The following is a 12,751-nucleotide window of genomic DNA, read 5'->3' on the forward strand; positions in this document are numbered from 1 at the left end:
ATATTAATATAAATGTGTGTGTGTGTATTGACATTAAATTAAATTCTATGTTTAAAATTGAACGCCAAATAACATGGCGACGACGTTGAAAACGAATATAAATTATGATTATTGTATTTTGTAGTACCTAGAAAACTAATACAAAAATGCAGAACGAATCTGTATAATACAATAATGGTAGCGATGAATTGGAAAACAAGTACATTCGTACGTATATATATAGAAATAGAATTATGAAATTGAAAAAGAAAATCTAATAAATGGTATATATATATACATATATATATGTAAATGAGAACCTCAAATCTAATATAACGTATGATCAATAAAACAAATATATATATACATAGATATGAGTATAAAATTTACAATTTGAGTTGTTTTCAGTTTGCATTTATTATAAAGTACAATCTTGCATGCACTTGAAAGGTTTAAAATATGGGTTTAGGTGCTACATTATTTCACTGCTTAACATAAATGGGGTTTGAGTTCTTTATTATGAATAGTATGTTCGTGGCATTACTTATTTCGACGTGTGGACTCTGAAGCTGTTGGTGGCGGTGGAGGTCCACGTTTGTTCATTTCCTCCAAGAAAGCTGCAAGAATACTACTGCGCTCTTCTTCCAAGTGATCCAACACCAAGTAGCTAAATGAATGGTTTTTGTGATCAATTAATTGATTAAATATGAACCAGTCAAAAGCTTACCGCTTATCGTTTTTGAGAATGTCCTGGATTTCTTTGAGGTGATTGGGATTCTCCTTGATGAGATCGCTGCTCTTGTGTGTAATAAATTTACACTCCTGCAATAGCTCGCGGAAGGCTGTCTTGGCCTGCATGGTTTTATCCTTAATATAATCACGAAACTCGCGCTCGCCTTTATCTGAACTGTATTTCAGATAGCGCGGATCGTCCTTGATTTGCTTCTTAATTTCTTTCCATGTGCTAGTCAATTGAAGTGAGCTAATCTCATCGAGCATTTCGCGGAATTTTTCGCGTTTCTTTTTCATCAGATTGTCAATATGCTCGTTGAAGATTCTGCGCGATAGACAATAATTGAAATAAAATATGCTAATTTAATAACTTGTTCCACGTAGGCTCACCGTTCACGATCATCACGATCAAGTGTCTCGATTAATTCCCAGCGATGATCTTTACGTAGCTGACGCTTCACTTCTTTCCAAGTGAAATCGGGTGTGCGCACCAGATCAGTTAAGAGTGCCGTGAAGTGGCCAATGCACTCGTCACGCTTATGATGCTCCCTCTCCTTATCACGATCGCGCAGATGACCAGCTAGTGTGCGATGTACCTCCTTTTCGCGCTCCCTGATGCTCTGCTCCGCTCGCAACTTACGTTCCCGCTCCTTTAGTTTCTGCTCTGCTTCGGTTTCACGCTGGCGTGCCAATTCGCTATCCTCGCTGCCGGCACGCTCCTCCTGCTCCGAATCATGCTCACCCTCCTCCTAAAAATAAGTTTTATATCATTTTTGCAAATGTAATGTTATTAAATTTATATTACCGGAGTATCCTGCGTCTTGCGATCTTTGCCCTTTTCGTCCCTGTCTCGTGATGATTTGCGATCACGGTCCTTTGAACGGCTGCGGTCCCTGCGACTGTCTTTTCTACTCTTGTCTTTGTCCTTATCCTTGTCCCGACGGTCTGATTTCCGTTCCCGTTGGCGCTCCCTATCGCGCTGTTCCCGTAGCTCGCGATCCCTGCGCTTCTCCTCCTTCATTATGTGCAGGTATTCCTCAAAATACTCCTCTCGGTACATGGACTCCACTGCCCGATACCGCGAATCCGATTCAAACTTCTTCTTGATGTCATACCAACGCGTATGGCGTTCAATGTCATGACGCTCCCGCAGCATGTCCATAAAGTCTTTGCGTATCTAAAGATTTAAAATGGAATTTAACATGACAGCCATGCGGAAGAGAAAAGAAATCGGTTGAAAAAATAAATTAGTTATGCTTCTGGAACTTATGCGAATTCCATTTAAACTAAGACTTAGGGCGCTACCTTAACTTGCCTTAGTAACTAGATAATCTTATAACTTATAAACATAGTTACACGCTTTGCTTTCACTGAAAAAGAATGTTTGGATTAGCTTTGTATTAGACCTAGCTGAAAGAAAAGATAATCAAGTTCTGACCACAAGTCTGGTAGAAAAATACAGTACTCAAGCAGGTCCAAGTCGGGAAACAGACTCAATCGGACCAATCAAACAAGGCAACGAAAATAAACAAAATTGATGTATGAGTTAAGACAATTGGACAATGTAAATATTTTCCAGCATATAATTTGTTTCTGTATAGTGAAAAATATAAAGGAGACCTTTTTGTTTGAGTACAATGCAATTTCTTGACAAGATTGTGGTCGGGCCAAGAGAGGCGCTTCAGCTGGGCCGAAGTGAACGGGTCATAAAACTAAAGTAAACATACCAAATACATAAGCTATAATAAATTAAAGTGTGTCTGAGTGTAAGACAGAGTCTTTCAACGTGCTGAGCCGTTGCCAGAAACCTGTGAGAGCAATGTGAGAAAGGTAGAGAGTGAGAACGGGATGGTCTCTATAGTCAGTTCTTACGTTGCTCTGCACAGGCTTGGATCGGGTGGATTGGTTCTCCTGTTGTGGACGCTGCCAGTTACAAGTTTTGATAAAACAAAAAGAAATATTGGTTTAATTAAATTATGTTATTATTCATACTGTTTGCTCAGCCTCGAAGCCACCTGTACGCGATTTGTTGTTGTTGTTCGCCGTTCTGTAATGGTAGTTGTTGTTGTCGTTGCTGTTCAGTGATGAGTGGCTGCTTCCGCTTCCATTAGCTCAAACATTGATCTTCCAACATCAACATCTCATATTTTATGAACAAATAACGGCAAATAACATCATCATCATCATCATCACCATCATTGATCATCGATAATCATCATCATCATTGGCACAACATCATTCCTAGACGACACGTGCGACGCAGGGCGGGGCGGGAAGTGGAAATCACACCAACGATTATCAGGTAATTTTCAATTTTTGCATACCTTTTGATTTTTAGTGACTGTTTTATATTTTTGTATGGTTTTTGTTTATTCCAAATTTGTTTCTTATTTGCAGAAAAACAAATTTTTTTTGTAATTTTTTTTTGTTTTTGTTTTTAGTTTGAACTCACCACACAGACAGATTAGGCAAGCGTGTGCGTGGTGAACTTGAGCTATCAACTTTGGCCTGGAACTGGCACCATGAAGACAACGAGATGAGGACGACAACGATGACGACAGGATCAACGGCAGTGTGTGAATTTGGTGTTTGCATTTGGTGGGTGCTTTTGTGCTGTAATCTGTTAGCTCTTATCTAAAAATTTGATCGTACCGAACACACAATGCGCAACATGAAATTGCAACCGAACCGGTCAGGGGCAATCGTTCAGATCATGTTTCATGTTGTATTAATTAACAAAAATCAATAATATTATGTAAATATGTTGTATACAAATAATATGGTAAGTCAATAACATATATAAGAATAGATATGCATATATGAATATTAATACGTAAGTGGACAGCGAGTCACACGACGCCAACACATACCTGCTCTTTCCTCAGCTGTTTATCCTCTTTCTCACGGCGACGCACCTCGACGATATACTCATTGAACAAGCTCTCGCGCTCTCGCACCTTCTCTATTGCACGATATCGTTCCTCCTTGGCATTCCGCTGACTAAACTCCGAAAACGATGACCTACACAAGATAGTCGATGTTTTTTTTATTAGTATTGAAACAAATATACGATTTTATTGCCGTACTACTTACTTGCCATGCAGCTTGCATTCCTCCATTAGTTTACGGAAATCGTCGCGTTTCTGTCGCATCTTATTGCGTTTCTCCTTGCGCTCCTCCTCGGCCCGATCCTTCACATACTTTTCAAATACCTGTTTGCGTTCCTTCGATGTCAGCAGCAAATACCGCGGATCGAACACAATCTTGTGCAGTTCTTTCTCCCAGGTGCTGAATGCGGACACATCCTTTTCGCGCAGCATCTCCTTGAACTGAGTGACACGCGTCTCCAGGGGCACCAATGCGCGCTCCTTAGCCGCACGCTGTTCAGCCTCGAGCACAGCATCCTCATTTTTTTTGGTCTTTGTAACTGCAAATTCAAAGATAGTTTAAATTATTTATTTATTTATAGTTTAAAATATTTCGTAATACTTACACGTTCGCACACGTTTTGTGGGTACCTCCTCCACACTAGACTCTGATTCGGTGCGAATTTTGATGACCTCATCATCATCATCATCATCCGGTTCTACACGGTGTACCTGTTGGTGCTGCTGTGTTTGCTGTTGTCCTTGGCTCAGCTTCTCCAGAGCCGAAATATTCTCGGTAGGTTTCTTATCGGCTTCAGCTGATTTCTCTTCAGCAGATTTTAATTGCTCGGGTCGTTCATTTACCGCCTTGTCGACATCTTCGCGATTCATCAAGTCTTCGGGTCTATCCCAAACGGAAGTGCGGGTCGATGGATTATAGAAGAAGACACGCGCGTCGCCGGTCCAAACAACACACCATGGTGTGCCCGCAATGGGAGTGCTGGTCACCGGGCGGGATTTGTCCGTTTGCTTTGCAGTAGCAGCCGCAGCGGCGAGCTTTTTTTGCTCTTCGTCTTTCTTGCGTTTCTCCTCGGCCGCCTTCTTAGCCTCTTTCTCCAGCACTGCCGCTTGAGTAACTTTGCTATTTTCACTATTAGCCTTCATGGCTGCTGCAGCGGCGGCAAATGCCATTTGCGGATCAAATCCTGGTGCTGCACCCGGTGGCATATGCATTAACGGGTTGGGTAGCAAATGAGGCGGCATACCAGCCGGAGGTCCAACTGGAGTCTGTGGAGCTGCACCCGAATGAGCTGCCATGCGAGCCGCTTCCATATCGCGAAGCGCCTGCGGTTTCTCCCACACACTTTCGCCGCGTGCTGCGTGATAATAGTAGGGCCGACCATCAGGCGCACGATGCTCAGACCATTCGGCTGCTCGTGCAATTACTGCCGGGTCAATGACGCCCGGCTTTATGATCAGATTTTTAGCAGGCTTGTCCTGCGACGCTGTGGGTGGTGCATGCTGCATATGCTGCTGCTGCCACGGCGGCACGCCCCAGGGCCCAGCTGGTGCAGCACCGGGGAAACCATAAGCAGGCGGAGGCATACAAAACGGCGATGGCTGACCAAATCCAGGAGGCGGCTGCATGCCGGGTGGCTGCTGAAACATTGGTGGCGGTTGCTGTCTCACATTCGGAGGAGGCTGGCTAAGCAACGGTGCCGCAGCATTCGGCGGTGGCTGGTTCAACAGATGCGGCGGTGGTTGAGAAGTTAAATGTGGATGGCTGGGCACAGCAGCTGCACCAGTTGATATATCAGCATGATCTGTTAGACTCTTTTCGGGTTTGGCAACGGCATTTGACTGTCGTTTGGCCAACTCCTCGACCTCAGTTTGTGTCATAATCTTTATATTTAGACCTTCCGGTCGAGTCCAAGTTGTCTCGCGAGTTACCGCATGATAATAATATGAACGGCCGTCGTCGGCTTTAGTTTCTACCCAAATTTCTGTGGCCTGGGCCACCCCATTGACACCCGACGGTAATTGACTGTTAGCTATATGCGGGACTGCCTGCTGCTGTTGTTGTTGCTGCTGCTGCTGCAGCAGTTGCTGCTGCATTTGCGTGTGCTCACCCATTGGACGGCCGCTGAATGCATTGAATGGCTTGCTCCTATAATCATTCAAAATGATACACAATTATAACGTGACAATACTGAATAGATGCTAAATGTTAAACACTTACCATTGCACTTCACTGGCTTTTGCTTTTTCATTAGCAATTGCCACCCCGTTTATGCCGTCTTGACTACCAATACCGCCGCCAGCAGGTTTCCCATTTATGGCTGGAGAAGTTTTTAATTGGGAGTCTTGCGGACTTGGACTAGCTCTATCTGCATCCATGCTTTCATCCAAACTGGTTTCCATTGCACAATTGTCACACAATAAAGTTTATTCAATTAGCATCTACAAGAGTAAAGAAAATTTTTTCCACAAACTTTTTTTTTGCCGCTATCGATAGGTATAGACCGTTGTCATCGATTCTAGATGGCATCGATTTCAAGCAAAACATTTTGTTGCCCCTAAAAAATACTGAAAATACTATATTGCTAAAACTGCTGCAAGCAATATACATACATAACCGAACATTTTCAAATAAACTATAAGGATGCTATGCACCACTTTTATTGATAAGGCTTTTATTCCAATTCACAGTATGAATAAAGTTTATTGGTGCTCTTTTTTCCGCTATTGAAACTAGAGACTTGTAATTTCAGACTTACTCGCAGACTTGATGGTATCTAAGTCTTCTACAATATTCAAATTTTTTGAATACGAGTTCGAGGGGTGTATTGAATATACATATACTTTGGACCAAAGCCAAATAAACAAAAATAATATATTGTTGATTGAAATATAGGAAATATTGTCTTTATGTATTTAATTATCGTTTCGTTCATCGAGTGCTTAACAAATCTGACAAGAGTCTATATTTCGCAGCTTTAGATCTATAACATTAATATGTGAAAGATAGAGAATCCTTCGATTTGAATCTACTTATTAATAAAAATAATACTAATTTTTATTTATTTTAGTTTTCTATATACTTATGATTAGATGTCCTCTTCTAATTCTAATTCAGTTAATCAGACATTGAATAGCAATGTTAATACATATGCATTTATAGCTTACAGAATCGACATGTTCTCGTAAACTATAGTGAAACGAATCAATAAATAACAAATTAAGCTTAAAATCGAAATTTCATGGATTACTTGAAATTGCAAATAGAAAAACTGATTCAGATACCAACGAAATGAGATCAAATGGAAAAATGTCTTTGTCCAGTGCAATCGTGTGTTTGTGCTGCATAATTTTGACAGCGCAAGCTGCCAAAAAGAATTACTGTAAGCCAGATCTGTGCCATGGCGTTCAACATGTAGCGTGCCTGACGAAACCGCAAGTGAGTAACTGATAATTTAATGTCAGGTATCATAAAATATACATGCAATTTGCTTCGATATGATATAATCGCAGAAACTTTTCAAAGATGAATGTAATTCCGATGCTGAAATTATTAAGCTAAACAAACAAGATAAGGCTTACATAATAAAATCCATAAATAAGATTCGCAATCATGTGGCGAACGGTAGCGTAGAAGGTTTTAACAGCGCTTGCAATATGACGACGGTCAAGTGGGATGCCGAGCTAGCATATATTGCAAAGATGAATGTTCGCGTATGCTCACATCACCGTGATGCCTGCCGCAATACGGACAAACATAAAAATGTTGGACAGACCACGGCTTATGGAGGAGTCAAGGGTAAAAACCGTACCCCAAAGGAATTCATCAAACGACATTTTAAAGCTTGGTTTGCACAGTGGAAATTGGCGACGATGAAAGACATTCTGAGATATGATAGTAAAGAAGAGTAAGAGACTTAAGATGTTTAAATGCGATTCGAAATTGATATTGAAATGTTATTTGTTACAGTATTCCACCACACAACTTTTTACAAATCGTACATGACAAAGTGCAAAAAATTGGCTGCGCCAGTCTGAAACAGTCCAAGAATGGATGGATTCAAAACTTTTTCACCTGTAATTATGATGAGGCGCCAATTAAAGGGCAGGCAGTTTACAAAACTGGTCACCCAGGAGCACAATGCGTTTCAGGCAGAGATCAACACTTTAAATCTCTTTGTAATGTGGTTGATAAAAATGCTGTAGATATGGTTGAGCCTGAAGCTCCTAACAATCAGACCCAGAAACCACAGGTTGACGCTGAAAATAAGCCTGCCAATCACACCCAGAAACCACAGGTTGACGCTCAAAATAAGCCTGCCAATCACACCCAGAAACCACAGGTTGACGCTCAAAATAAGCCTGCCAATCACACCCAGATACCACCGATTGACGCTCAAAATAAACCTGACAATCAGACCCAGAACCCACAGGTTGACGCTCCAAATAAGCCTGACAACCAGACCCAGATACCACCGATTGACGCTCAAAATAAACCTGACAACCAGACCCAGATACCACCGATTGACGCTCAAAATAAACCTGACAGTCAGACCCAGAACCCACAGGCTGACGCTCAAAATAAACTTGACAATCAGGCGCCAAAAATACTAAGTCGAACTATTGTGTCAACGAATGGTGCTATAGAGATAATTAAGCTAAACCCTGGTATAACACCAGTTGAAAACGTTGAACGAAATTTGAAAATTCAAAGAGCCATAGAAAAAGAAGCCAAAGAATGGCGGAAAAGGTTCGCCCGATTTTTGGCCGAGATTGAAAATACTGAGAAAAAAACCAACATTCGGAAAATTCAGATCTTCACCTGGAACCATCAAGTGGATATTTCCTTTAAAAGACCCGAGGAGGACGAATAACACATGAGACCAAGAGGACTCACAGTTGCAAATAGTCCTGGGCTAAATAAATTGTGAATACATATATTATACAATAAAGAATTATTGTTATCATATCGATGTCTTTTTATTAATAATGGTTTTGTAGTCTTTGTTGTAAGAAGTGTACAACCCGTATTTATTATTGTTAACTGTGATTTTGGTAATTGATAGCCAACGCAACACTAATAGATCTCCCTTTGCATTTTCTTCCATATGGTATTGACGCGTAATCGTCCCTCTCGCAAATGTTTGAGCAATGCATCTACTGACAAATCGTCTGTAGAATTTTGGCCCATATTCGACTTGCAAAGCTTTGCATGACGCTCGAAACGCCAAAGTGTTTTGAACGTCTTATTACAATATTTACAAGCGCGTTCTTCATCCGGAGCGTTTATGCGGTGATTGGGTTCAGGACTTTCGCGCTGCTGGACTGTTCGTGGCGGTATCGTCCATTTGGGCTCCGGCTTAATAAGCAATTGGGTTTTGTTCTTTCGATGCAGCTCGTCCTGGTGGTTGTATCGTATGTGATTGTACATCTTGGACATGCTTGTCTTGGTCCGATCACATAAGCTGCACTTCAAATACGAACGATATGGTAAATGCTTAAAACAATGCTTTTGCAGGTAGGAGCGCTTGGTAGTTGGCATCACCTCGTCACATTGTAGGCAAATACTTTGTCGATCCTTGATCTTGAAGCTATTCTCAATAAAATGCTCAAAGTTATGCTTTTTAAAGACGTGAGAACGCCAGTCATCCATTGATTCACTTTCCTTGCCACACTTTGGACACAAATACGAGATGAGCTTGGCAAGTCCATTGGTAGGGACATCTACGTCTCCTTCCGGTCCGGGTGTTTGTGATAAACGTCGACGTTTGGAGGGTGGTGTCCTTTCTGGGTCTGTATCTGGTTCTGGCTTCATTTTCTTCTTTAGCTTATCCACTTCATCCTCGCCAAGTGCATCTATTTCAATGATCACTACTTCCTTATTTTGCTGTGGATGTGCATCAGTTGACTTTACCGCACTAACAGTGTCCTCCAGTCTCTCCTCGAAAAATTCTTGGCACAGTGCATCCAAATCTACTTCGCATTCATCCTTTTGCTTTTCCTTACGCACAATGTCATCGTAGGCATTTAGGCACCGATCTAACGCCTGTTCACTGTCATTAGGTTTGACTTTTCCTGCAGATACTGCTGAAGATGTTGATGCATCCTGATCTTCAGCCTGCAGATCAATGTCCATTAGCGCCTTTTGCAATAAATCATTGCGTTTGCGTGGCTGCTTCGTAGTTTTACTCGTTGAGGAATTTTTATCATCCTGGTTTCGCTTCGATTGCCTTAACTTAGCCTCGTATTTCTCAATCTCCTTCAGATGTGTAGACAATAGGTGTTCGTTCAATGCCCGACGCCGTGTGTAAGCCAGGCGACAGTGAACGCATCGGTATGTTTCTCGATGATCCAGATGCATAAAGTAATGATACTGCAGCAGTGCAATTGTTTTGTGGGCATTTTCCACCCACTTGAAACAAAGCTGGCATTCGTGGAAATTCTCGTCGATTTGAATGAAATTAAAATCCGAATACGTCTTCTTGAGATATTCGTGTTTCTGTTTAAGAGAATACTTGTGTATTAATAATAATAATAATGCTTTCATTTTTGCTGGTCAACACATACCGTGTTCAAATGCTGTCGCCATTCAGCTTGTGTTCGGAACGCCTTCCCACATTCTGGGCATATATAGACCATGTGGGCTTCCAGGCGAGCATTTAGTTTGCTTTGCTCATCAGTCAGTACGCTGTTTCGTGACATTTTAAGTTTGAACTAAATCCAAACAAGCCTGGAATCAAAACTTCATTGAGATAGAGATGAAACTATCGCATGTAACACAAACGTTATATTGTGAATATAAAAATCATCGATATATTCATGTGCTCAAGGAATCATATACGATATTTTAAAACAAAAATATCATTCAGTCGCTACTTGTGCTTCTATTCAGTCAGTAACAAAATATAAAATTTTAATAAAAAAATTTTTTTTTTCCATTTTAAAAATGTCGAATTCTGCAAAATCTACAGTAAGTAGAGCGTTTATTAATTTTTCATAATGGAGCCAATATTATCCGAATTCCAGTCAAGCACCAGTAGTGCCAGTACCACGTCCGCAACTGCAGTAGCGTCCACTTCGGCATCGGGCAGCGGAAACGTGCAGGAGTTTAAGATTCGCGTACCCAAGATGCGCAAGAAGCATCATGTTATGCGTTTCAATGCCACACTCAATGTGGACTTCGCGCAATGGCGAAACGTTAAGCTAGAGCGCGAGAACAACATGAAAGAGTTTAGAGGTATCGACGAGGAGCAACCGAAATTCGGCGCTGGCTCTGAGTACAATCGAGACCAGCGTGAGGAAGCACGTCGCAAGAAATTTGGCATTATTGCTCGTAAATATAGACCAGAGGCTCAGCCGTGGATTCTTAAAGTTGGCGGAAAAACGGGAAAAAAATTTAAGGGTATTCGTGAGGGTGGAGTTGGTGAAAATGCTGCCTTTTATGTGTTTACACACGCTCCCGATGGTGCCATTGAAGCCTATCCCCTCAATGAATGGTACAATTTCCAGCCCATACAGCGCTATAAGTCGCTCTCCGCGGAGGAGGCCGAACAAGAATTTGGACGGCGCAAAAAGGTGATGAATTATTTCTCTCTTATGTTGCGCAAGCGCTTACGAGGCGACGAAGAGGAGGAACAAGATCCCGAAGAAGTCAAATTGTTGAAAGCGGCCACCAAAAAGTCAAAGGAGCTAAAAATAACCGATATGGACGAATGGATTGATTCGGAGGATGAGTCCGATTCTGAAGATGAGGAGGAGAAAAAGAAGAAAGAGCAGGAGGATAGCGACGATGGTAGTGGAAAGAAGGGAAAGGGAAAAAAAGGCTTGGATAAGAAGAAGAAGAAACGCGATTTGGACGATGAGGCCTTTGAGGAGTCCGATGATGGAGACGAAGAGGGACGCGAAATGGACTATGATACAAGTTCCAGTGAAGAGTAAGTTTTTATTTAGCATTTCTTTATAACTTTCTATAATGAAATCGTTTATAGTGAACCTGATCCAGAGTCCAAGCTTGTAAAGGATATGAAAGGCGTGGCCGAAGAAGATGCACTCCGAAAGTTGCTCACTTCGGATGAGGAGGAAGACGAGGAAAAGAAATCAGATGAGTCAGATAAAGAGGAGGGTGATGAGAAAAAGAAAAAAGACAAATCTAAAGATGAAATAACCAAGGAGAAGAAGAAAAAGAAACAATCAAAAGATGAAAAGAAATCTAAATCTCCTGGTAGCGACTCATCATCCGACCTCAGCTCAGACAGCACAGATTCCGAAGACGACCTCAGCAACGGGCCTCTGAAAAAGAAACCATCATCGAACAAAGATAAAGATAAAGACAAGGATAAGGATAAGGAAATGGCTCTCAAGGCAATCGCCAGTGGCAGTAATGCAAATAAATCACGTTCGGCAACGCCTACTCAGCTAAACGATCCCAACAAACGCAAAATGAACAGCCTGCCTAGTGATCTCACAGGATCGGACACCAGTAACAGTCCTAGCAGCACTCCAGCAAAACGTCCCAAAAATGAGTTGACTAACTCTTTACCTTCATCATTCGCAGGTGTTGTGAACAACAAAGTGGAGTGAGTATATACTGTTGGAAAATAAATAAGATTTGTTTTGCTAACTTACGATTTATTTTTGCAGAGATTATGGTATTACCGAGGAAGCTGTTCGTCGATATCTTAAGCGTAAGCCATTGACAGCTACTGAGCTGTTAACTAAATTCAAGAACAAGAAAACAGGCGTCTCCAGCGATCGTTTGGTCGAGACCATGACCAAGATTCTAAAGAAAATCAATCCTGTCAAACATACCATACAAGGAAAAATGTATCTATGGATAAAATAATTTTGCCATATATCTCTCCATATTGAAATATTTTTCATTGTCATGTTTGAAAACGGGCCTATTAAATATTCATTAAAAAATTTGTTTATATTCTACATTCTAATTACATCACAAAATGCTCAAGACTTTAAAATATGAGCCGTTTAAAATATCAATATCAAATGTAGCATGTGATAATTCTTTCTTTATCATTAAATGATTATTTAAAACATACAAAATTGCTTGAAACGTCATAGAATCATTTAAATTTATCCAGTGAAGATTGTGAAAATTGTCCCTTTGCTTTTTTAAATTTAATTTGTTCATAAAGGAA

The 12,751-nt window shown here is 41.1% G+C and overlaps 4 protein-coding genes across 8 annotated transcripts; 2 read left to right on the forward strand and 2 right to left on the reverse strand.

Moving 5' to 3' along the window:
* Nucleotides 1–377: 377 nt before the first annotated feature.
* LOC6573478 (transcription elongation regulator 1) lies at nt 378–6,098 on the reverse strand. 5 transcript variants are annotated; one of them, XM_015166939.3, is made up of 8 exons: nt 5,818–6,095; nt 4,205–5,745; nt 3,805–4,138; nt 3,582–3,732; nt 1,517–1,888; nt 1,102–1,460; nt 707–1,036; nt 378–646 (listed from the first exon to the last, which is right to left on the reverse strand). In XM_015166939.3, exons 1-8 carry the CDS (start codon nt 5,997–5,999, stop codon nt 520–522), a joined length of 3,396 nt encoding a protein of 1,131 aa, XP_015022425.1. In that variant the 5' UTR covers nt 6,000–6,095; the 3' UTR covers nt 378–519. The 5 variants fall into 5 exon arrangements, with proteins under 5 accessions (XP_015022425.1, XP_015022423.1, XP_015022422.1 ...); XM_015166937.3 differs by lacking the exons at nt 378–646; nt 707–1,036; nt 1,102–1,460; nt 1,517–1,888 and adding exons at nt 1,974–2,952; nt 3,164–3,345 and having other exon boundaries at nt 5,818–6,098; XM_015166936.3 differs by lacking the exons at nt 378–646; nt 707–1,036; nt 1,102–1,460; nt 1,517–1,888 and adding exons at nt 1,974–3,035; nt 3,164–3,345 and having other exon boundaries at nt 5,818–6,098.
* Nucleotides 6,099–6,882: 784 nt separating this feature from the next.
* Nucleotides 6,883–8,563, forward strand: LOC6573477. The gene is made up of 3 exons (XM_001999522.4): nt 6,883–7,035; nt 7,110–7,504; nt 7,567–8,563. Exons 1-3 carry the CDS (start codon nt 6,889–6,891, stop codon nt 8,468–8,470), a joined length of 1,446 nt encoding a protein of 481 aa, XP_001999558.4. The 5' UTR covers nt 6,883–6,888; the 3' UTR covers nt 8,471–8,563.
* Nucleotides 8,552–10,351, reverse strand: LOC6573476. Its single transcript, XM_001999521.4, has 2 exons — nt 10,164–10,351; nt 8,552–10,095 (listed from the first exon to the last, which is right to left on the reverse strand). Exons 1-2 carry the CDS (start codon nt 10,296–10,298, stop codon nt 8,674–8,676), a joined length of 1,557 nt encoding a protein of 518 aa, XP_001999557.1. The 5' UTR covers nt 10,299–10,351; the 3' UTR covers nt 8,552–8,673.
* A 104-nt stretch (nt 10,352–10,455) lies between these two features.
* Nucleotides 10,456–12,656, forward strand: LOC6573475 (general transcription factor IIF subunit 1). The gene is made up of 4 exons (XM_001999520.4): nt 10,456–10,566; nt 10,623–11,530; nt 11,585–12,172; nt 12,237–12,656. Exons 1-4 carry the CDS (start codon nt 10,543–10,545, stop codon nt 12,436–12,438), a joined length of 1,722 nt encoding a protein of 573 aa, XP_001999556.1. The 5' UTR covers nt 10,456–10,542; the 3' UTR covers nt 12,439–12,656.
* The last annotated feature ends 95 nt before the right edge of the window (nt 12,657–12,751 follow it).

This window comes from Drosophila mojavensis, unplaced genomic scaffold (genome assembly GCF_018153725.1).
Source record: "Drosophila mojavensis isolate 15081-1352.22 unplaced genomic scaffold, ASM1815372v1 contig_16, whole genome shotgun sequence".
Classification (NCBI taxonomy): Eukaryota; Metazoa; Arthropoda; class Insecta; order Diptera; family Drosophilidae; genus Drosophila; species Drosophila mojavensis.